Source organism: Cervus elaphus, chromosome 24 (assembly GCF_910594005.1).
Source record: "Cervus elaphus chromosome 24, mCerEla1.1, whole genome shotgun sequence".
NCBI classification, from domain to species: domain Eukaryota; kingdom Metazoa; phylum Chordata; class Mammalia; order Artiodactyla; family Cervidae; genus Cervus; species Cervus elaphus.
Window position 1 is genome coordinate 19523769 of NC_057838.1, and position 21018 is coordinate 19544786.

The window sequence follows — 21018 nt, forward strand, 5'->3', positions numbered from 1 at the left end:
CAGGTTCAAGGCAGGGGATGTGTTCTGCTTCAAGATGAGGAGCAGCCAGGGTCTAGAAGAACATAGGACCCTGGAATTGTTGCTACATCTATCCTCTGAAAGCACAGTCAGCTGGCATGCAGTAACGAGGGGTGAGATGTTCCTTCTACCCCTCACTGCTGAGGCTGAGGGCGTCAGAATATCTGGCTGCAGGGAATTTAAGCCTCTTGTGCAGTCCATCCTGTCTCCTACCCCAGACCATTGAGTCCTCAGGGAGAGCTTTATTAAAACTTTGCCAATGAAGTCATCTGCCCTGTCCCATGTACGTGCGTGCATGCTAAGTTGCTCCAGTCGTGTCTGACTCTTTCCAACCCCATGGACTGTAGCCCACTGGGCTCCTGGGATTCTCCAGGTAAGAATACTGGAGTAGGTTGCCATGCCTTCCTCCAGGGGATCTTCCCGACCCAGGAATCCAACCCACATCTCTTTCATCTCTTGTGTTGGTAGGCAGGTTCTTTACCACTGGGACCACCACCTGGGACCTCAACCTGGGGAGAAAAAACAAACATAAAAGGGGGCAGAAGCAGGGTTCTGTGATTAAGAACCAAACTGTGGAATTGGATGGAAAAGACTGAATCCCTCCTCTGGGCAAATAGCTCTATGGCCTGGGACGGGCACTTCCCACATCTCGGTTTCCTCATCTGCATAAGGGGAATCATGTGAGCAGAACCCAGGGCCAGGCTCGTGGGAGGTACCTGATGCACAGTAGCCATCCCTGAGAATAAGCTTCATCATTTTAGCACTTTGTAGAAAGCTCACATCCCAGCAAGGGCCGTTGACCCTGCCCCTGCTCCCCCCAGTCCTGGAGAAGATTCTCTGCAGTCTCTCTCTTTTACTTTCTTTTCATGATTCATCAGGGAACCTCTGAGAAACACTAGCTCCTAATCTTGAGTCAGACCCCGGGGGCGGGGCGGGGGGAGGCGGTCACACAGTGGGGTCTTTTCATCCCATTTTCTAGATTTTAGAATCTTTAAAAGAAAGAGAGAGAGCATTTCATGTATTTTCTGTTTTCCCCCATTCTAAATTAATACTGTGTTTCCTCAGTTAAGGGCTTCCTGTTTCAATAGGGTAATTTAGTAAAGATGACGTTACTGGATCAACAGATGTGCTAATTCTTTTTAGATACATGACAATTGGGTGTTAAATCGGGCAGTGCCTCCCAAGCCTGAGCTTAGTATTAGTCCTCATGTGTTAGGTCAGTGTTAACTGTTACTTCATGGTTCACTGCATGCGTGTTTGGGGGTGAAGCACCAGGACTCTCCGTGTGTTACTCGAAGTTATTCTCATCCCATCTTTACCTGCATTGCCTGTGGCGGCAGTCACCACCAGCTCATGCCCAATCCTCCTTGATTTTTTTTCCCTATACCTCGTGGCAGATGAGATCTTAGTTTCCTGACCAGGGATGGAACCCTTGCCCCCAACAGCAGAAGCTCGGAGTCCTAACCACTGGACCACCAGGGAATTCCCTCCATCCTCCTTGAATTATACCTTCACCTCCTTAGACTTCCCTTTTAATTTTTAATAACTTTATTGATGTATAATGTACATACCATAAAAGCTCCTCATTTCAAGCGTACAATTCAGTCATTTTTAGTAAACTGACAGAGTTGTGCAGCCATCACCATAATCCAGTTTTAGATCTTTTCCGTCATTCCCAAAAGATCCCTCATGCACACTTGCTCCCATATTATTCTGAAGAGGCAGCTCCTGTTCTACTGTATTTATCTCATCCATAAATATTTCAGGGTATATGTGTGTGTGTCTTTTTATTCCCGCATGGCACGCGGGATCTTATTTCTCCAACTAGGGATAGAAACTGGGCCCCCTGCATTGGAAACGCAGAGTTTTAACCACTGGACCACCAAGGAAGTCCCAGGGTGTGTCTTAATCATCCAGTGCTCTGCGTGCTTGTTGTGGTGGCCCCTGCTAAGGCCCCTTCCCGCCTGGGAAGCAAGCGGACCCCTGAAAGCAAACCTCTGCGTTCAGTGCTGTCTCCCGTAACTCGAGCCAAGGCGACGTGATTGCAGAGAAGAGGCTGCCGTCCACCTACAGGCCGTGTTTACCCTGGGGCGCTGGTGAGAATCCAGCTTTGCCCCAAATTCAGTCCTGCACCCATCATCGAAGGCCTCCTCGGTGCCGGGCCCTGCCCTTGCGCCCACCGCTGAACTGCGTACAGAGAAGAACGCACAGGGCTGGGGTGGCCAGCTGGTCACAGCATCACTCTGGCCCGATCCGCACCTGAACACGTGTGTGCGTTTTGCAGAGCTTCCCTGATGACCCCTTGTGTCTGGGGTCAAAGCTTGCGCTTGTTTCAGATGCACAAGAGAAGCCTGAACGTGCGGGTCTCCTCCCACGTGTTAATGGTGGGGCCTGTCCCAGGGGAGGCTTTCTCCTTTCTCTCTCCCCTTCTCGGCATGAGGGGGCAAGAGCGTGGTCCTGCCGGGTGCCTGCAACATGGAAGGCCTCGGGAGTGGGTGGACTGTAAACTGTATTCATTCATTCCAGCCAAAAATATTAGCTATGGAGAATCCATGTGCCATTCAAGGTCCTGACTTTGGAACAACAACAGTGAGCAAAACAGACCAAAACCCTCAGCACCGTGGGGCTTACAATCAGGGGTGACAGACAATAAAAACTAAACAGATGAAATACACACAGGGCTCTGAAGCAGAATAAGTGAGTGAGGACGGACTACACATGATAAAATACTTATCTTTTTAAAAAGCAGGGTGTAGGGACTTCCCCGGTGGCCCAGGGGTTAGGACTCCACTTTCCAGTGCAGGGGGCATGGGTTCCATCCCTGGTTAGGGAGTTAAGATCCCATAAGCCTCCTGGCCAAAAAAACCCAAAACATAAAAAAGAAACCAGAAGTGATATTGTAACAAATTCAATAATGACTTTCAAGATGGCCCAGGTAAAAAAGAAGTCTTCTAAAAAATGAAAAGCATGGTATAAAACAGGGTATAGAGGTTTCCTTGGTGGCTCAGTGGCAAAAAAAAAAACCAAAATCTGCTTGCCAACGCGGGGGACACAGGTTTGATCCTTGAACCAGGAAGATCCCACTTTCTGCAGAGCAACTAAGCCCATGGGCGACAACTACTGAGCCTGCACTCTAAAGCCACAGCTGCTGAAGCCGCATGCCTAGAGCCCGCGCTCTACAACAAGGGAAGCCACTGCAATGAGAAGCCCCCACTCAACGCAACTGGAGAAAAGCCCACGCAGCAGCAATAAATAAATAAAGTTTATCTAGTGCAGCCAAAAATAAATAAAAATTATCTTAAACAGCTGTACATAGCGTGCAATCCATTCTTTGAAAGGGAAAAATAATATGTATGTGTTCAAAACATCCATATGTAGAAAGAAATACCCTAAACTCCAGAGGTGGTAGTTATCTCTGAGAAGTGGGATTATGGGTGATTTTTTTGTTTTCTTAGACACTTCATGCGTTGATTTTCTATTCTGTATAAGTATCGATCATGTAATTAGAGTGACCCTGTTACTTAAGCGGGACGCCTGACATGACTGTCATTTCTAAAGGGCCCCCCCTTTCTGAGCCAGAGCCCCAGAGCCCTGCCTCCCGGTGTGAGAGCATTGGAATCAAGGCAGGTTTCCCTTCTATTATCCAGGATCCCACAGGCTGTTCTGTGCTTGCTCCCAGCGGGAAGCAGACAGAGGGCTCAAGCCCTTGGCTGAAAGCAGAGGCCAGGAGCCAGGAGAGGGGCCTGGAGAGACGCAATCAGGTCCCATGGGCAGGGCGGTGTTGTGAGGAGCAGGGGTGCACAGCCATGTGCCTTATTTTCCTTATAAAAGGATGACAACAGGATTTGCCTCCTAGGACTGCTATGAGGATGAACGTGGTTAAAAACTGTAGAGCACTTATCCCTGGGCCTGGGTATAATGCCGTTAAAGATCTCCACGAGGTCTCATAAAGCGCCTTTTACAATCCTTTGGCCACCTGATGCGAAGAGCTGACTCATTTGAAAAGACCCTGATGCTGGGAAAGATTGAGGGCAGGAGGAGAGGGGACGATAGAGGATGAGATGGTTGGGTGGCATCGCTGACTCAATGGACATGGGTTTGGGTGGACTCCGGCAGTTGGTGATGGACAGGGAGGCCTGGTGTGCTGCGATTCATGGGGTTGCAAAGAGTCGGATACAACTGAGCAACCGAACTGAATTGAACTGAACAACTTTGTATGGGGATTTTTTTTTTGGCCAGTGCCTTGCAGCTTGAGGGATTTAGTTCTCTGACCAGGGATCTAACCTGTGCCCCCTGCAGTGGAAACGTGGAGTCCTAACCACTGGAGTGCCAGGGAATTCCCCATATGTGATCTTTATAATACAAGAAAATAAGTGAATTTTACCACGGAACAGTGCATTGGCACATGCCTTTCCATGAGCTGGCGCGGGGCCATTTCCTGGAGGCTAGAGGAGGGGGCTTCACCGACAGGCAGGGGTGCGTCTACGCGAGCCAGGGCAGAGCTCAGCCACAGCTTGAATATCGCAGTCTCCTGCCATCCTCCCCACCCCAGGCAGAGCCACCGATGGGCCCGCTTACACCTACAGATACATTTGCCCATCACTGCATCATCTCCCACATCTCTGACTTTTTGAACAAGCCAGCTTTCATCTCCTGGCCTTTTCCAGAAAAGCCTCTTAGAGCGGGTCTGCGGCCTTTTGGTCCTGCCTTTCATCACTTACTTTCCCTCCTCCTGTCTGTGTCTCTCACTGAAACATTATTCCAAGGTCAGAAGAAAAACCCTGCGAGAGGGTGGGGTGGGTGAGCTGCCGGCACCCAGCCCCGGCAGGCTCTCACACAAAGGTGCGTGATGCCATCTGCAGCCAGACGTGGGCAGGGTGTTAGGGGACAGACCTGCCGAGGGGATGTCCCTGGGCAGTTCATCTCCTGAGCACCGCCGCTGGAGGCTTGTCCAGAAATTGTCCGTCTTAGACTTCAGAATTCCATTTGCTTTTTGAAGGAGACCCACCCAGCCTGAAAGCCTGGGCTCACTGCCTGGCACGTGGCCGTGGACTTCAGATCTGCCTGTGTTAGTCTCCAGAGTTCTCAGGGGATGACAGTCACTTCTCTCGGGTGGTTTCATCTGTGAAATCGAAACTCATGCTGCTTTCAGAACACTCATCTCCTTCCTAATAGTAAGAATTCTGATAGCACGGAGTCCGGAAGAACTCAGTCTAGGGGAGAGGGGGTGGTTTCTCATCTGAGGCAAAGCCAGGGTCTCTCCAAACAGTGCCATGGCAGATCCGAGAGACGTGGCTTTGAGTTGAAGGTTCTTGCACCGTGACTTTTGAACCCCTGGACTTTTATATTAGATGCCTTATTTTCAACTTGCGTGACAGTTTGTTATAAAAGAACAGGTTGGGAATTCCCTGATGGTTAAGACTCAGAGCCTTCACTGCCAGGACCTAGGTTCAGCCCACAAGCCGCGTGGCACAGCCGGGGAAAAAAAAAAAAAAAGAAAAGACCTATATGAGAGGATCTAGAGAATTCCTTGGATAGAGGGCTACAGTCCATGGGGTTGCAAAGAGTTGGACATGAATGAGCAACTAACACACACAGGAGGTACCCAGAGAAACAAGTGAGTCCTTCAGGTGGTATCACACTGATAGTACTCTCAACAGAACTAATTGTGTCTTCCAGAAATTCTCCAGCCTGCTTCACTTCAGTTTCTCTGAGTTCAGACTTTTTTAACTGGGAACACGAAAAGGTCCTAATAGATAAACAATAAGGACTTACTGTACAGCGCAGGGAACTATATTCAGTATCTCATAATAACCTATAATGGAAAAGAACCTGAAAAAGTACATATATATATGTATAACTGACATATATATGTTTGTGTGTGTTTATATATGTGCATATATAACTGAATTACCTTACTGAAGCTAACACCACATTGTAAATCCACTCTACTTCAATTTTTTTTTAATGAAGGGGGAAGGGGAAAAAGAGGTTCTGAGAGGGCTGATTATGGGGGCAGCGGAGTTGTCCACATCCCAGCTCTTTTCTCTGCATTGTCTGTTCCTTCTCTTGCTTCACCCTTCCACGTGCCCCCTGAGTGTCAATCTGGAGGATTCAAGGCATTTGCAGAGGTTACTGAGGAGTTCCTGAAAAGTCTAGAATACAGTGCACTAGCTAAGATGCTGGCTAGCTAAAGTAGCAGTGATGCCTCCTTGGGCAGAAAGGAAGCTTTTGGTAGCGTGCACGAGTATACACCATCTGCCCTCTAAATGAGATTGGCCAGAATTGGGCTTTACTGGAGAAGAATGCATGACTGGCGGCCTGAGACCCAGGGATGAGAATTCGGGGAGTCTTATTTCATAGTCAGGGTTCCCAGAGAAGATGGAGATAGTTTGGGGTCATAGAGCAATCGTGTACTTCTCGGCTCAGCCCTGGGGCTCGAGGGGAAGACCTGCCTGGGCCCCTTCTGTTGCTTGGGGAAACTTACCCCCGTGTCCGCAGACTCAGTCCCAGATAAAGACTGATAAAAATGATTCTAATCTGTGCATTCAATGAGGTGCAAAATTGCTTCTCCACCTCGAAATCACACTGCATAATCCTGGGTTATTTGCATTTTAAGTGAATTAAACCACCCCAGCCTGTGTGAGAGGATCCTTGCCAGGTGGGGGGACTCCCCCACCTAACTCCCCAGATAGGCGAAGGCTGGAAATGGAGGGGGGGGGTGTTGATGGAGCAGCAGAGCTGTGACCATCAGGCACACTCCTGGGTGAAGCAAAGTCTCCCTTTGGAGCTTTAAAACAGCTTCAAGGTGTGAGTCGTTATATCATCCGTGGCCAGTGGGCTGGAGAGGAACCGAAAAAATGAAACTCCTCAGGCTGCTCATTAGCGAAGGGAAATATGCAAACGTTGAGGGTCCCTGAGTGTCAGGGCCACATTCTTCTGCTTTGATCTGTTAAGTAGAACACTCTTCACGCCCACTTCAGGCCTCAAGCAGAACGTTCTCTGCTGGCTGATGTCTCTGTAACCTAGGACCTTGATAGAATGCTAGCAACGAGGAGCTTTAGAAAACAGCGTTTTTAGAGTTGGCCAGCCTTAGATTGATTTCGTGATTGAATTCTCATGATAGCCGCTCACTTTCTGCAGTGAGGTTTCTCCACGGCAGCACCGTAGCTTGAGGGCTACACTTGAAGCCAGATAGTTCTTTATTATGGGGGCTGTCCTGTGCATGGAGGGGTGTCAGCATCCCCCCACCACACACACACACGCACACACACACTGTGACAACCAGGAATGTCTCCAGACATCACCAGCTGTCTCATGGAACACAATATTACACTCCCTTGAACAGTCACTGTTCTGTAGGCCAGAGGCAGTATGAAAGATTTAACCTTTGTCCTAAATTGGTTGCACTTTTAATATTGACTGAGACTTTACATACATTTAACACCTGTGTTATCAGTTCATCCCCTGTTTGGGCTGAGCAACACTTTCTTCTCTGTGAGTGGCCTTCATAGCAACTCAGCCTTCTCTTCCCTCTTCCAGTCTGCCCTCCCGTGTTTGTTTGTTTGTTTGTTTTGGCCATGCCGTGCACATGCGAGATCTTAGTTCCCCAACCAGGGATTGAACCTGGATCCCCTGCATGGGATGCATGTCCTCTTAACCACTGGACCACCAGGGATGTCCCTCCCATGGTATTCTTATGTTGCTAATAATCGACCCGACCTGCGCATTCATTACTAGGTCATGAGTTTATTACTTGTGCACACTCATTCATTCAGGCAACAATATACTTACTTAGCGAGTTCCCATAGCAGGCCCCAGGATGGGGCAGGGTGCGGGGCAGGGGGGGGCAGGGCATGGAGCAAGCACCACCCTGTAGCCGGGATTCCCACACGTTTGATGATGCCTCTGGCCTCCTCAGGTCATTTGTGGTCAGGGCTTACATTTTGGAAAGCAAAACTGCATCCGAAGTGGAGGAACATGATCCCTGGAATCAGTCTTAAGACTCAAATCCCTCTCCCACTGCTTACAAACTGGGTGTTAGTCACTCAGTCGTGTCCGACTCTTGGCGACCCCATGGACTGTAGCCCGCCAGGCTCCTCTGTCCATGAGATTCTCCAGGCAAGAAGACTGGAGTGGGTTGCCATTTCCTTCTCCAGTGGATCTGCAAACCCAGGGACTGAACCCAGGTCTCCTGCATTGCCGGCAGATTCTTTACTGTCTGAGCTACCAGGAAAGCTCTAACTGGGTAGCCGTAGGCTGATGATGGAGACTGTCTGTCTCCATTTCCCCACAAGCAGGAATGGGGGGATTTTGCTGACTTGGCAGAGTTCTGGGACGTCTCAATGAGATCATGTACATCAAGCAATCAGTACATGGTAACGATGAGGAAAATTGTAAATTTTCTATGGTAGAACAATCAAACTGAGACATAAGAAAAAAAAAAAAAAGCCAGCAATAACTAAGGACATGCCCTCTTTGTGGACCTTTCCCAAAGTGCAGTGTGAATCTATGTTATTCATTAACCAGACCTCCTCAAAGCAGAAAGATGAACTCAACCTTTGAGAAGAAGGCCTCTTTCTTCAGATTCTTTATAACCCTATGATTAATATATTTCTTTTCCATCTCAAACAAGGGGTCACATTGACCAAAGGCTTATCTGTACATGCATAATTGAAAAAAACAAAAACACTTCAACGAACTGTGTACTCAGTGCTAACCTGTCAATATGATACATAATTTCTTTGCCTTAAAAACGTATAAAACTGCACCTCTCACTTCTGCTCAATGGAGCAGTTCTCAGAGTTTCTGAGAATCTGTTTGCCGGGTTATCATCCTCGGTTTGACTCGAATAAAATTCTCTTATCTGTCTTCTTAGCTGGATTGTTATTTGATTTCTTGTCAACAGCTACTTACCTTCTGCCAGCTGGTAGGTTATTTGTATGAACTGACATCTTGGTGGGTCAAAAATAGTCAAGTATTGGCAACTTCCTAGGTCAACCTAATGGAACGCTGGGGTCCACTGTCTGACTCTGTGGAGGTTGAGCAGGTAGGGGAGTGGTCCTGCCTGGTTATTTCCAGAACCCCTGCCCTCTCTCTAAGGTTGCACCCTGCTGCTACATAGACTACTTAGAGCGGACACGCCACTCCCTCCCATCCTGTGTTCACAGTGGCTTATGTGTCAGAAGCTTGTCCTGTGGGGGAACTGCTCTGTTCCTTGCCAATTTGTGAGGAAGTAACCTCAACTGTGGCAGCTCCTCAGTCCCCTGTGGTTGGTTGTGTTCCTGGTGTTTTGTTTTATAAATCTATCTTATCAACGTATTCATTTTGTTTTGTTTTCTGGGCCTGTGGGATGTTAGTTCCCTGACCAGGGATCGAACCCGGGCCCCCCGCAGTGGAAGGGCAGAGTCTTAACCACCGGACCTCCAGGGAAGTCCCTGTTGTCTTGTCCGTTCCCTGGGTGCCCATCTCGGGCCGGCACTTCTCTGATGTGTCTGTGTTCCCACCCCAGGTCACGCTGCTGATCGCCTTCATCTGCGTGAGGACCTCTTTTTGGACCAGCTACAGCGCCTACAGCTACTTCGAAGTGGTCACCATTTGCAACCTGATCATGATCCTCGCCTTCTATCTGGTGCACCTCTTCCGCCTCTACCGCGTGCTCACCTGTATCAGCTGGCCCCTGTCGGTAAGGGAGCGGCCGGGCCGCTGTCCCCCGGCGCGAGTCAGGACGCAGGCTGGGTGCTTGGACCTGACGGCATCCTTCCCGTCTACCCACCCCGCCTCCTTGGCTGCCTCAGCTCTGAATTTCCCACTGTCGGGTGGCCCTCTCTGCCTCGTGTCCTACTGGCCTCTAAAACTCACCTTCAAGCTGCAAGAAGGCTGCGCTTCTCATCGCATGCTGGTTTTCTCAAGTGACAGAAAATGGGCTGAATGGGGGGTGACTTGGAGGTAGAATGTGGAAGCAGGAAGCTGATAGAGGTGGTGGGTATTTACACTGTCCTACGGATAAGATCTGTCAGCTAAAGTGGACAGGCAAAGTGTGAAGAAAGATATCAGAAGTTGCTAAGGTTTCTTCTTCCCGTTATATTATTTTTAAAACGGCTTTATTTACACTTTGTTGACATGTCATACAATTACTGATTGAAGTGTACAGTTCAGTGGATTTCCGTATGTTTCTAGACTTGTGCAACTGTCGCCTCATTTTTAGAATATTTTCATCACCTCAAAAAGAAACCCTGTACCCTTTAGCTGTTACCTCCTACCCCTCATCTCCTCCAGTCCTGAGCTACTGCTAATTGACTTTCTGTCTCTATAACTTTTCCTATTCTGGAGATTTCATGTAAGTAGACTCATAGATGTGGTCTTCTGTGACTGGCTTCTTTCACTTAGTAGAGTGTGTTCATGGTTTATCTATTTATAGCATGTATCAGCACTTCATTTCTTTTTATAGCTAAGAAATAACCCATGGAAAGGATATACCACATTTTGGCTTTTTGTTGATTTGTTTGTTTGTTGCAGGTGCACCACGTGGCATGTGGGATCTTAGTTCCCCGACCAGGGATCGAACCCATACCCCCTGCAGTGCAAGCATGGAGTCCTAACCACTCAATCACATTTTGTTTATTCATTTATCATTGATGGATATTTGGGTTGTTTCTACCTTTTGGCAATTTGAATCCTGCTGCTGTGCACATTTGTATACAAGTTTTGTGTATGGACATGTTTTTATTTTGCTTGGGAATATACCTAAGAGTGGAATTGCTGGGTCACATGGTAACTGTTTAATTGTTTGAGGAACTGCCCGGCTATTTTCCAAAGTGGATATAACATGTTGCATTCCAGCAGTCTTCCCGCTTTTTCTTTTTCAGGATTATTTTGAATTGTAGTTCCGTAAGAACTTTATAATCAGCTTTTCAGTTTCCACAAAGAAGTTAGCTGAGATTCTAATAAGAATGACATTGAATCTGTAGATAAATTTGGAGAGTATTGCCATTTTAATAATAATATAAAGTCTTGTGATCCATGAGCATGGAAGGCTTTTCCATTTATTTAGATCTTCTAAAACTTCTTTCAACAATGTCATGTAATTTTCAGAGTATGAGTTTTATACTATTTTTGTTTAGTGTGTTGCTAAGTATCCTACCCTTTGTGATACTATTTCAAATGTAATTATTAATTTCATTTTCGGATTGTTCACTGCACGTGGATGGAAATACAATTGATTTCTGTTTATTGATCTTGTATCCTCAATTGTGTTGAAATCATTTATTAGATCTAATAGACCGTTCATTCGTGGATTCCTTAGTGTTTTCTATCTATGGGAGCATACTGTCTGTAAATAGAGATAGTTTTACATTTGTTTGCAGTCTGGATGCTGTTTACTTCATTTTCTTGGCTTATTGCAAGAAGTTGAATGTTGAAGTGGCAAGAGTGGATATCATCTTGTTCCAAGTCTTAGGAGGAGACTATTAGTTTTTTATCATTCAATGTAACATTAGCTGGGGTTTTTGTAGATAACTGTTAGTCACTCAGTCATGTCCAACTCTTTGCAACCCCATGGACTGTAACCTGCCCTGCTCCTCTGTCCATGGAATTCTCCAGGCAAGAATACTGGCATGGGTAGCCATTCCCTTCTCCAGGGCATCTTCCTGATCTAGGGATCAAACCGAGGTCTCCTGCATTGCAGGCAGATTCTTTACTGTTTGAGCCACCAGAGATGGTATTTATCAAATAGAAGACATTATCTTTAATTCATTTGTCTATTAAGACAATCATACAGGATGATGAATCCCTCTAGGATTTTGTTATTGTACTGATTTTCATATGTGGAACTAACTTTGCATTCCTGGGGGAAATTCTGATTGGCTGTGATGTATAATTCAGTTTACATGTAGCTGGATTTGGTTTGCTAGTGTTTTGTTGACATTTTTGCATTGGTGTTCATAAGAGATATTATTGGTCTGTAGTTTTCTTGTGATTTCTTTGGTTTTGTTATCAGAAGTGTATTCTTCTTTTATGTTTTTAGAAAAGTTTTGGAAGAGTCGGTATTGATTCCTCTCTAAATGTTTGTAATTCTGCATGGAAGCCATCTGGTCTGGGCTTTTCCTGTGGGTGTTTTTATTATTCATTCAGGTTCTACTGTTATAGATCTTATTCAGATTATTTCTTCTTGAGTCATTTTCAGTAGCATATTTTTCTAGGAATATCTCTATTTCATCTAACTTATATAACTTATTGGTGTACAACTGATCACAGTATTCTTTTAAAATCCTTTTTATTTCATCAGTAGTGATGTCCCCTCTTTCATTTCTGATTCTGGCCATTTGAATGTTTTTCTTCTCTTTTTTTTTCCCCTTGGTCAGTCTAGCTAAAGTTTTCTCTATGTTGTTGATCGTTTCAAGGAACCAGCTCTTGATTTCATGGACTTTCTCTGTTCTTTTCTCTGTAGCATTTGTTTCTGCAGTGATCCCTATTTCCTTCTTTCTTCTTGTTGTAGGTTTTAGCTTGCTTTTCTTTTCCCAGTGTCCTAAGGTGAAGGTTTAGGTTATTCATTTGAAACCTCTCTTCACTTTTAATATATGCCGTAACAGCTACAAATTTCTCTTTAGAGCACAGTCCGCTCTCGGTGGCCCTAAGCCCCAGTTCGCCCTTCTGGTGTTGGTAGGGAAGGGGCAGCATGAGGCGAAGCATCCTCTTGTTTTCAAAAGACAGAGACCCCCACCTCCTCCAGGACCTGCAAAGGGCATAAAGAGATGGCCCTATGGACCCAAGGGAAGCAAAGATGGAGTCAGCCCTTCCTGCAGACCCTCGGCAGTCTGGCCTGAGGGCATGTTTTCAATAGTCAAGAAGAGGGAAGACAAAATGTGGATAGAACTGGGAGGACTTTTGTCCGCAGAATGGGGAGGCCCTCCAGGCAGCCACCAAAGCCAGCACGTTGCGAGCCCAGACCTTTCTTTGCAGCGGAAGCGAAGGCACACATCTCTTTAAGGGGCTTTTCTTCTCAGAGCTAGAACTGCACTGAAACGCTGCAGCCTGGAAGTTGCAAGCAGCTCATTTGCTTGTTAGTAGCTTTAGCCTGAAGGTCAAGGTAACCATGGACAGCCTGACCTCAGGAGTGGAGCCATCCTTAGGGGACATCTCTGCTCACCTGGGAAGCATCTCTGTCTCTGCCGCCTCTCTTCCTGCCTGCCCAGTGTCTTTTCTCTCCTGCTTGGCCTCATCCTGGCCAGCCGTCCATCCTTGTTGCCTGTGAACTCCCCTGCCCCTGCTGGGGTGTTACCAGGAGAAGAGGAAGTGTCTGTCCTTCTCTCCTGAGAACCGGGAGCAGAGCTCCCTCCCCACTGACCTGCTCTGTTTCTGCCCGCAGGAACTCCTGCATTATTTAATCGGTACCCTGCTCCTCCTCGTCGCCTCCATCGTGGCAGCTTCCGAGAGTTACAGACAGAGCGGACTGGTGGCTGGAGCGGTGAGGACGCTTCCCAGGAGGCGGCAGGGAGGAATTCCTATTCTGAATGCCCACTTTCTTCCTCACAGGGCGGCAAAGGGATTGTTCTCTGGGGACTTTCTTTCTCAGGACTGGTCTCCACCTTGATCCATCGGCAGTAGTCCCCAGAGAGCCTGAAATGTGGGCCCATGGCAGAGGGCGTCAGGTGGTGATGGGCAGGGCTGTGCAAACTCAAATGGCCCCAGCGGCCCAGACCTCTTTCTCTTACGGCCACTCCTTAAATCAGGGGATAAGTAGGTTTTAATTCTCATGCTTGCCCTGGTCATTTGCTCGGGGCTGTCTCAGCCCTGTGCAGGGAAGGGTTCTGCACAGGGAAGTTCCCTTTGGGGCCCAGGGAACAGTCCTGCGATCAGCTAGTGATACCCACCATGAGCTTTGCCATTCCTGACTATTCACAGTATTCAGACCAGGAAATAACACTTCTGTACCTTTCAGAGGTGAACACTGACCCACTGGCTAACCTGAATGGAAGTAGCATGAAGTGGACAAAAATAGAGCATGGTGGGAGCTACATGTATTTATCACCCAGAGACACACAGATGTGTCTGTGTGAGTGTGACTCACTCAGTCGTGTTTGACTCTTGTGACCCCATGGACTGTAGCCGCCAGGCTCCTCTGTCCATGGAATGAATTCTCCAGGCAAGAATACTGGAGTGGGTAGCCATTCCCTTCTCCAGGGTATCCTCCCGATCCAAGGATTGAACCCAGGTCTCCAGCATTGCAGGCAGATTCTCTACTGTCTGTGCCACCAGGAAACCCACATGTGTCTTAGAAGTCACATATGGGAAGCCATATTCTTTAAAAGATCTATAGGTTCCTGTCATCTGATTTCTGATTTAGCTTATTGTTTATAGTTTGGAAGCCTGTGGGCTACAACCAATTTGCCTCACTTTTCAAATGAGTTTGAAGAGAAGCTGTCTGTGTGATATTCACTCACTTCCATATGGAACTCAAAATCTCTTGACTTTGGGCTGAGAGCCAGTGAGTGCCTGGGATTCCACCAACGGGTGGAGTCTGCAGGGGGCAGAAGGTCCCTGCAGAGGGGCAGCCGGACCTCTGAGCACTCATGCCCCTTGAGCTTAGTCATTCAGTCGTGTCTGACTCTTTGTGACCCCATGGACTGTAGCCTGCCAGGCTCCTCTGTCCATGGGATTCTCAAGGCAAGAATACTGGAGTGGGTTGCCATTTCCTGCTCCAGCGGATCTTCCTGACCCAGGGATTGAACACTTGTCCCCTAAATTTGTGCCCCTTAAGCCCCTCCCATACCCCTTCCCCACTGTGGAGGTTAGTTTCCAAGAAGAGGGATAGTTCCCACCTGCCCGCTGACAGAGGAGCTTTATGCTTACCGTGGTTCAGGACCACACGGGCAGAGTCCCACTGGGTTTTCTGATTCGGGTGGCGCGTGACAGTAGTAGCCCTGGACTCCCAGCAACCCCCACTTGTCCTCCACCTGTCCTGTGGGAACCAGCCTGGACCCAGAGAAACCAGAAGAAATGAAAAGATACAGTCCCTGCTGATGAGAAAGTGATGCTCTTGCTTAGGAGGCCGGGGCCATGAGACAATTAGCACACAAGGCCCTGTCGTCCAGAAGCACATTATGTAGCCCTGTAATAAACTGTTCAATTATGCAGTGTGAACAGTTGGGGGGCAGGACAGTGTATAATGTGCTAATTGTGCAGAACAGACAATGAGAGGCCGGGACAGGCTGTAATAGGCTGATTATGTGGTGCAGACAATTGGTACAAAAGGAACCAGGGAGATGGATAAGGGGGAAGAGGAGGCTGGGGGGGTGCTGGGCAGGGCAGCCACTTGGGAACCAGCAGGCAGGCAGGATAGTCCTGCGCTTTGGCTGGCTGCTCTGGGCCATTCCTGCTGGACCTTCAGGGGCCCCGGCCATGCACTTGGGGGGCCTGTGGACACCTGGCAAGGTGAGCAGAGAGGAACCCTGGGCTCAGACCTCTGGTCTCATCTGGCAGAGCTATGAGGGTTGAAGGAAGTCATGCATCTGAACGGCTTAGAACACTGCCTGGGATGAAGTAAATGCTCCATCAGTGTTAGTACCTGCCACTGCAGTTGTTGTTGACCAGAGGTCCCCAACCTCTGGGATCTAGTGGCTGATGATCTCAGGTGGAGCTGATGTAATAATAATAGAAATAAAGTGCACAATAAATGTAACGTACTCGAATATCCTGAAACCATCCCTCCTCCCTGGTTCATGGAAAAATTGTCTTCTCTGAAGCCCAGCCCTGGTGCCAAAAAGGTTGGGGACCTCTGTGACAAGTCGGGAAAGGCTACAGGCTTCCAAGTCCCAGGCAGAGACACCTGAGTCTGTGTCTGCTTCTCACTCCATCATTTAATAATCCTCCGTGAGGTCCTTTAAAGTGTTAGTGAAATTGTTAGTCACTCAGTCATGTCCGATTCTTTGTGATCCCATGAAATGTAGCCCTCCAGGCTTCTCTGTCTGTGAAATTCTCCAAGCAGGAATACGGGAGTGGGTAGCCATTTCCTTCTCCCGGGGATCTTCTGACCCAGTGATCGAACCTGGGTCTCCTGCATCGCAGGCAGATTCTTTACCATTTGGGAAAGTAAAGAAGGTAAAGAACTTCCCCACCAGGGAAGCCCGGGAGGCCCTTTGCCTACAAACGAGAAGTCTGCGCAGGGCTGGGTGCTCACAACGGAACGCAGGAAGGACAGGCATGCCGCTTGAACTTATTTTAGCCCAATGTTACTTAAATACATGTCAACCTGGCGCCAGGTGTGGGGGCCTCAATTTCTGGCTCCAGCACAGCTGGGAAGCCAGACAGAACAGAAAGCCTTTATGGGTGAAATGCATATGATGCCACCATACCAAGATCCATTTGAACATTAAATGTTAAGAACCCCAAATAAAATGTACTGTTCCTCCTTTTTCTGTCTTCTTAGTCCAGGATAAAGACTGGTGGCTTGGCCCCAGCTGGGTTGTAAACATAAACCTGAGCGGGGGCACGTAGTTGTCTGGAGAAGAGGTGAGAGGTGGTGCCCAGAGGCCTGGCTGCGACCCAGTTGCAGGCCTGACCAGGGCCAGGGCATCACCCCCGTGCCTGCGTGAGGACAGGTGGCCAGGTCAGATGAGTCCCCGGGCTCCCTCACGGCCACAGCCAGTACAGGAAACAGGCACAGGGATGAGCCGCTGAAAGGGCTGCCTGCGTGACTGGCCCTTGCCCTGGGCACCTCCTGGCCCCTCTCTCTTGCGCAGATCTTCGGTTTCCTGGCCACCTTCCTCTGCCTGGCGAGCGTGTGGCTGTCCTACAAGATCTCGTGCGTGACCCAGTCCACAGGTGAGTTCTGGTCTGAATACAGATGACCAAGAAGGTTCCCTGTGCTCAGGAATGGGAGGATATGGGCTCTGGAGCTAGGCAGTAGGGGACCATTGACAGAGCACCATCTTGTCTCCATGGTGCCCAGGGTCACCCCAACATTCTCATTCTCTTGATGGCAAAGCGTTTTCTCTAAATGAGTTTCCTAATGACAAAAATAAAAGGTAGTATATTTAGAAAATAGAAATTTAAAAAATTTTTCTTAAATAAAAACCATTATCACACTACCAAGAAATAGCACCTGCTGGGTATCTGTCCCTTCAGCATTTCCTTGCTCTGAATATACAAAGAGAGAGATGTGCCATTGTTTTTTGGGCCGTGCCATGCAGCTTACGGGAGCTTAGTTCCCTGACCTGGGATCAAAGCTCCTTTCAGTGGAGGTACAGAGTCCTAACCTCTGGACCGCCCGGGAAGTCCCAAGAGATGTGCATTTATTAAAAGATCAGACTTCGTGTATGATTTTGCAAACTGCTCCTCTGTTCCTGCCCAGCCCCTTATCGGTCACTTTCTCCACATAATTAAGGGTCCTGCTCTGGCATCCTTCATGGCTCGGTGGTGTAGCACTGGCTCCTTTGCATGTCAGCATCGTAGTTCACTGAAATTGTCTCCTATTTGGGCACATTATATATATATATATATTTTTTTTAATTAAAAATTCTTTCCTACTCAACAGTGCTGTAATGAACATCCTTGTAAATATATCCCCACACACATAACCTAATGTTTTTTCACCTTTAGAATAAATTCCTAGAAATAGGATTGCTGAAAGTTGAACCAGCTATACTTTACTTCTTTCTTTGAATAGCACTCTTGCTCATTCTTTTCTTTGTTTTTAAAACATACATTAAAAATATCAAAGCGTCTTACGTAGTGTTTGCCACAGTAGAGCTTCATTATCCTCCTAATACTGTCACTGGCAAAAAGCTAACAGAAGGCTGGGTGAAGAGTCAGTCACCAAGGACCACGGTGGTAGGATTCCCTTTAGGAAAAATGTCCAAAATAGACAAATCCACAGAGGCAGAGAGTGGAGTACCGGTTGCTTAGGGCTGGGGGCAGGGGATACAGGAATGACTGCGTGTGCGTTTGGGGCTTCTTTTGGGACACGATGAGACTGTTCTAAGATTGTGTGGATGGTTGTACAATTCTGTGAATACAGTGAAAACCACGGAATTGCACACTTTAAATGAGTGAACTGTGTGGTAGAATAATTATATCCCTGTGAGGCTGTTTAAGAAAGAATGAATGACGAAAAAAGAATGTGAAAAAGTTAATAGGTAATGTCTAAAAGTGATACATCAATCAACGTTGATATAAATATGTTAAAATTACGGAGGAAGACCCGAAAGAAATAGCTAAAGGAGTTCACGTACCTCTGAGAAAGAAGCCTGGGGTGGGGAGGAGCGGGGAGGGGACTCTTTTATTTAGTTTTTACAACCGGACTGAAAAAGCCAAAGTAATTCCCCAGCCTTGGTGTGGGCAGGGGAACGCAGGGCATGCGCAGCCCCGGGGCAGCCCTGCGGGCTTGGCCCCCTCAACCCTGCCCTTCCCTTCCCCCAGACGCCGCCTGATGCCCCCAGGGCCCCCCAGCCCTGTAGGAGGCCCTGCAGGACGTGTGACCCCGCGGATGGAGGGTCATGAGCTGGCGACCCCAGAAGAAACCGGGGTCTCGGGCCTCGCACCGGATCCCCCGGGTGGGAGGCGCGGGAAGGGCTCTTCTTCCGGCTTCCAAGCGGGTCCAGCCCCTCTCTCCAGCCTTCCACACTTCATCAGAGAATATGCCTCCCTGTCTGGGAAAGAAAAGCAGCCGCCAGGAAAATCTGATCTCTTCCTCCAGCTTTAGAACTGCCTCAGGGACTGATGCCCCCCACACCCCTCCGCTTATGGTGATGGGGGGAGGGGGTTCTGAATACTCCTGTGAAGCCTGTTCCTCTCCCCAGCCCTCAGGAGGGGCGCTGCCTTAAACTCTCTTATGAAAACACAGCCATCATCTAATTTATCTCGCTTGGAAATTCGGTCTTGAAAGTGCACTCTTCCTTAAAAGCTAGGCCTCATGGTAGCACCATGCGGTCAGCCGGTCCCCAGCTAGGAGGTGTCACGGCCCCTTTCCTCTTCTTCCCATTGTGTATGTATGTTTTTAAATAAAATGTCAACTTGGCCAATTGCAGGAGTTCTTATTAAATTAGAAGAAGGCTGTACAACCAGAGTGAGGCACGTGCTACCTGGGGACCCACGACGTTCATGTGCCCTCTGGAGGGGAGAAGAGGAAAGAATGCATATCATCCTGGCCTCAGAAGACTTGTGTATTTTCAAAGTACATTGATATTAAGGGTGGAAGCCAGCATAATTCACATAAGACTCAAAAGTAACTTGAGCAGCCTTAAAAAGTAAATTTTGACACATGGTACACCATGGATGAACCTTGAAGACACTCTGTTAAGTAAAACGAGCCAGACATTAAAGGACAAATACTATATGATTTTAGTTACATGAGGTGCCTAGAGTAGGCAAAATTCACAGAGACAAAGTAAAATGGTGATTGGTTGCCAGAGTCTGGAGGGCGGAATTGGGAGTATTTAAGAGGTTGAAGAGTCTGCCTGCAATGCGGGAGATCCAGGTTCGATCCCTGGGTCAGGAAGATCCCCTGGAGAAGGCAAGGGCAACCCACTCCAGTATTCTCGCCTGGAGCGACTTCACTTTCACTTTCAATGGGTAGGTACAGTTTCCCTTTGGGAAGGTGAAAATATTATGTTCTGGTTGGGTCTTCCTTGGCAGTCCAATGGGTAGGCTCTTCACTTCCACTGCAGGGGCTGTGAGTTTGACTCCTGGTTGGGGAACTAAGAACTCACATGCCACCAAAAGAAAAAAGAAGACATTCTGGAGATGGTGGTGATGGCTGCACATTAATCTGAATGTAATTAGCACCTGAAAATTGTTTAAATGGTTAACATTTATGTTATATATATTTCACCAAGAGTTTTTCTTCTTTTAAAGCAACGCAGGACCTTCTGTCTAAGGCTCCTAAGTAACTGATAAGCTTCTTGGGAAATGGAGAAAGACAGAGACACAGTTCTGCCCACCCACAGCAGGCATCCCAGTCCAGCAGAGGCCAGCACCATGTTCTAACAGCTAAGACTTGCGGGTCTAGAGAAAACAGGTCTGTCATCTCAGGGGCAGTGCCCACAAGCAAGCCAAACTCTGTCCCCACCACCCCAGCTCCCAGCACGGGGAGGTGACCCACCAAGCAGTCCCAGCCAGGCTGGACCAAGCGGAGATATGAGAGGAGGGATGTTTGGACCCATAGTGGGAGGATGGTTCCACTTCAGGGGGCATGAGACCTGCCCTAAGGACCAAGAGCCAGTCTTAGCTCACCATGACCACTGCAGACCCAGGAAAGGGTGTTGACATCTGTGGCATCAGGGACCCTGGGAGGTGAGACCAAAGTGGGTCAGCCCACATGGTCTCCCATGAACAGGCAGCAGAGCCCTGGGGAGGGACCTGGAAGGTGAGGTGATGCCCTCCATCGGGCAGGCCTCTGCACAGACGTTTCCTCACCATCCACAAGAAAAGACTTCTGCTCACTGAGGCTCCCAAGTGTGGCCACAGAACTGCCCCTTCCTCCAGGGGCCCCATGAGGAAGCCCATCTGTCCTGAAGGCCAGGCGGAGGAGTGGGGAGACCCCAGGAGAAAGCCGAGGGCACATGAGGTCAGGGCTGGAGATGGGGTTTGAGTCCAGGTCCTCACCCTGGACCGGGAGGCTCGGCCTGGACTTGAAGGCTCCATTCTCAGCCTGGGCTGAAGCATCAGGATGCTCAGGTGACCCGAAGCTAGCCCACTCCCTGTGCCACCACCTCCCAGGCCTCTTCTCTAGCCTGGGTTGCTACCTTCTGTTGCCATGGAAATACCGCAGGCCTTTGGGTACCACTTCCTCCCCACTGTAGGGCGGTTTCTGAACTGTAGCAGTGAACAGGGGTTCACAGAGGTCAATCTTTATTTTAAATTTTTTAAAGAAAGTTATCCTATTTTTAAAATTAACTCATTAATCTGGCAGTGTTAGGTCTCAGTTGAGGCACTTGGATCTTGTCCTTGCCCACTCAAACTCTCTAGTTGTGGCATCAAGCCTCAGTAGTTGCAGAACACTGG

General features: G+C 48.3%; 1 protein-coding gene across 3 annotated transcripts in view; it reads left to right on the forward strand.

Moving 5' to 3' along the window:
• CMTM7 (CKLF like MARVEL transmembrane domain containing 7) overlaps positions 1-19037 on the forward strand; it is a 46747-nt gene extending 27710 nt beyond the window's left edge. Inside the window, exons 2-5 of one of the 3 annotated variants that reach the window (XM_043886240.1) lie at positions 9530-9703; positions 13385-13483; positions 16758-16839; positions 18436-19037. In XM_043886240.1, the coding sequence (XP_043742175.1) occupies positions 9530-9703; positions 13385-13483; positions 16758-16839; positions 18436-18446 (366 nt within the window). In that variant the 3' untranslated portion in view covers positions 18447-19037. Of the gene's footprint in view, positions 1-9529; positions 10085-13384; positions 13484-13957; positions 14078-16757; positions 16840-18435 lie in introns of those variants that run through there. The other 2 variants (XM_043886241.1, XM_043886239.1) reach the window with 2 other exon arrangements.
• The last annotated feature ends 1981 nt before the right edge of the window (positions 19038-21018 follow it).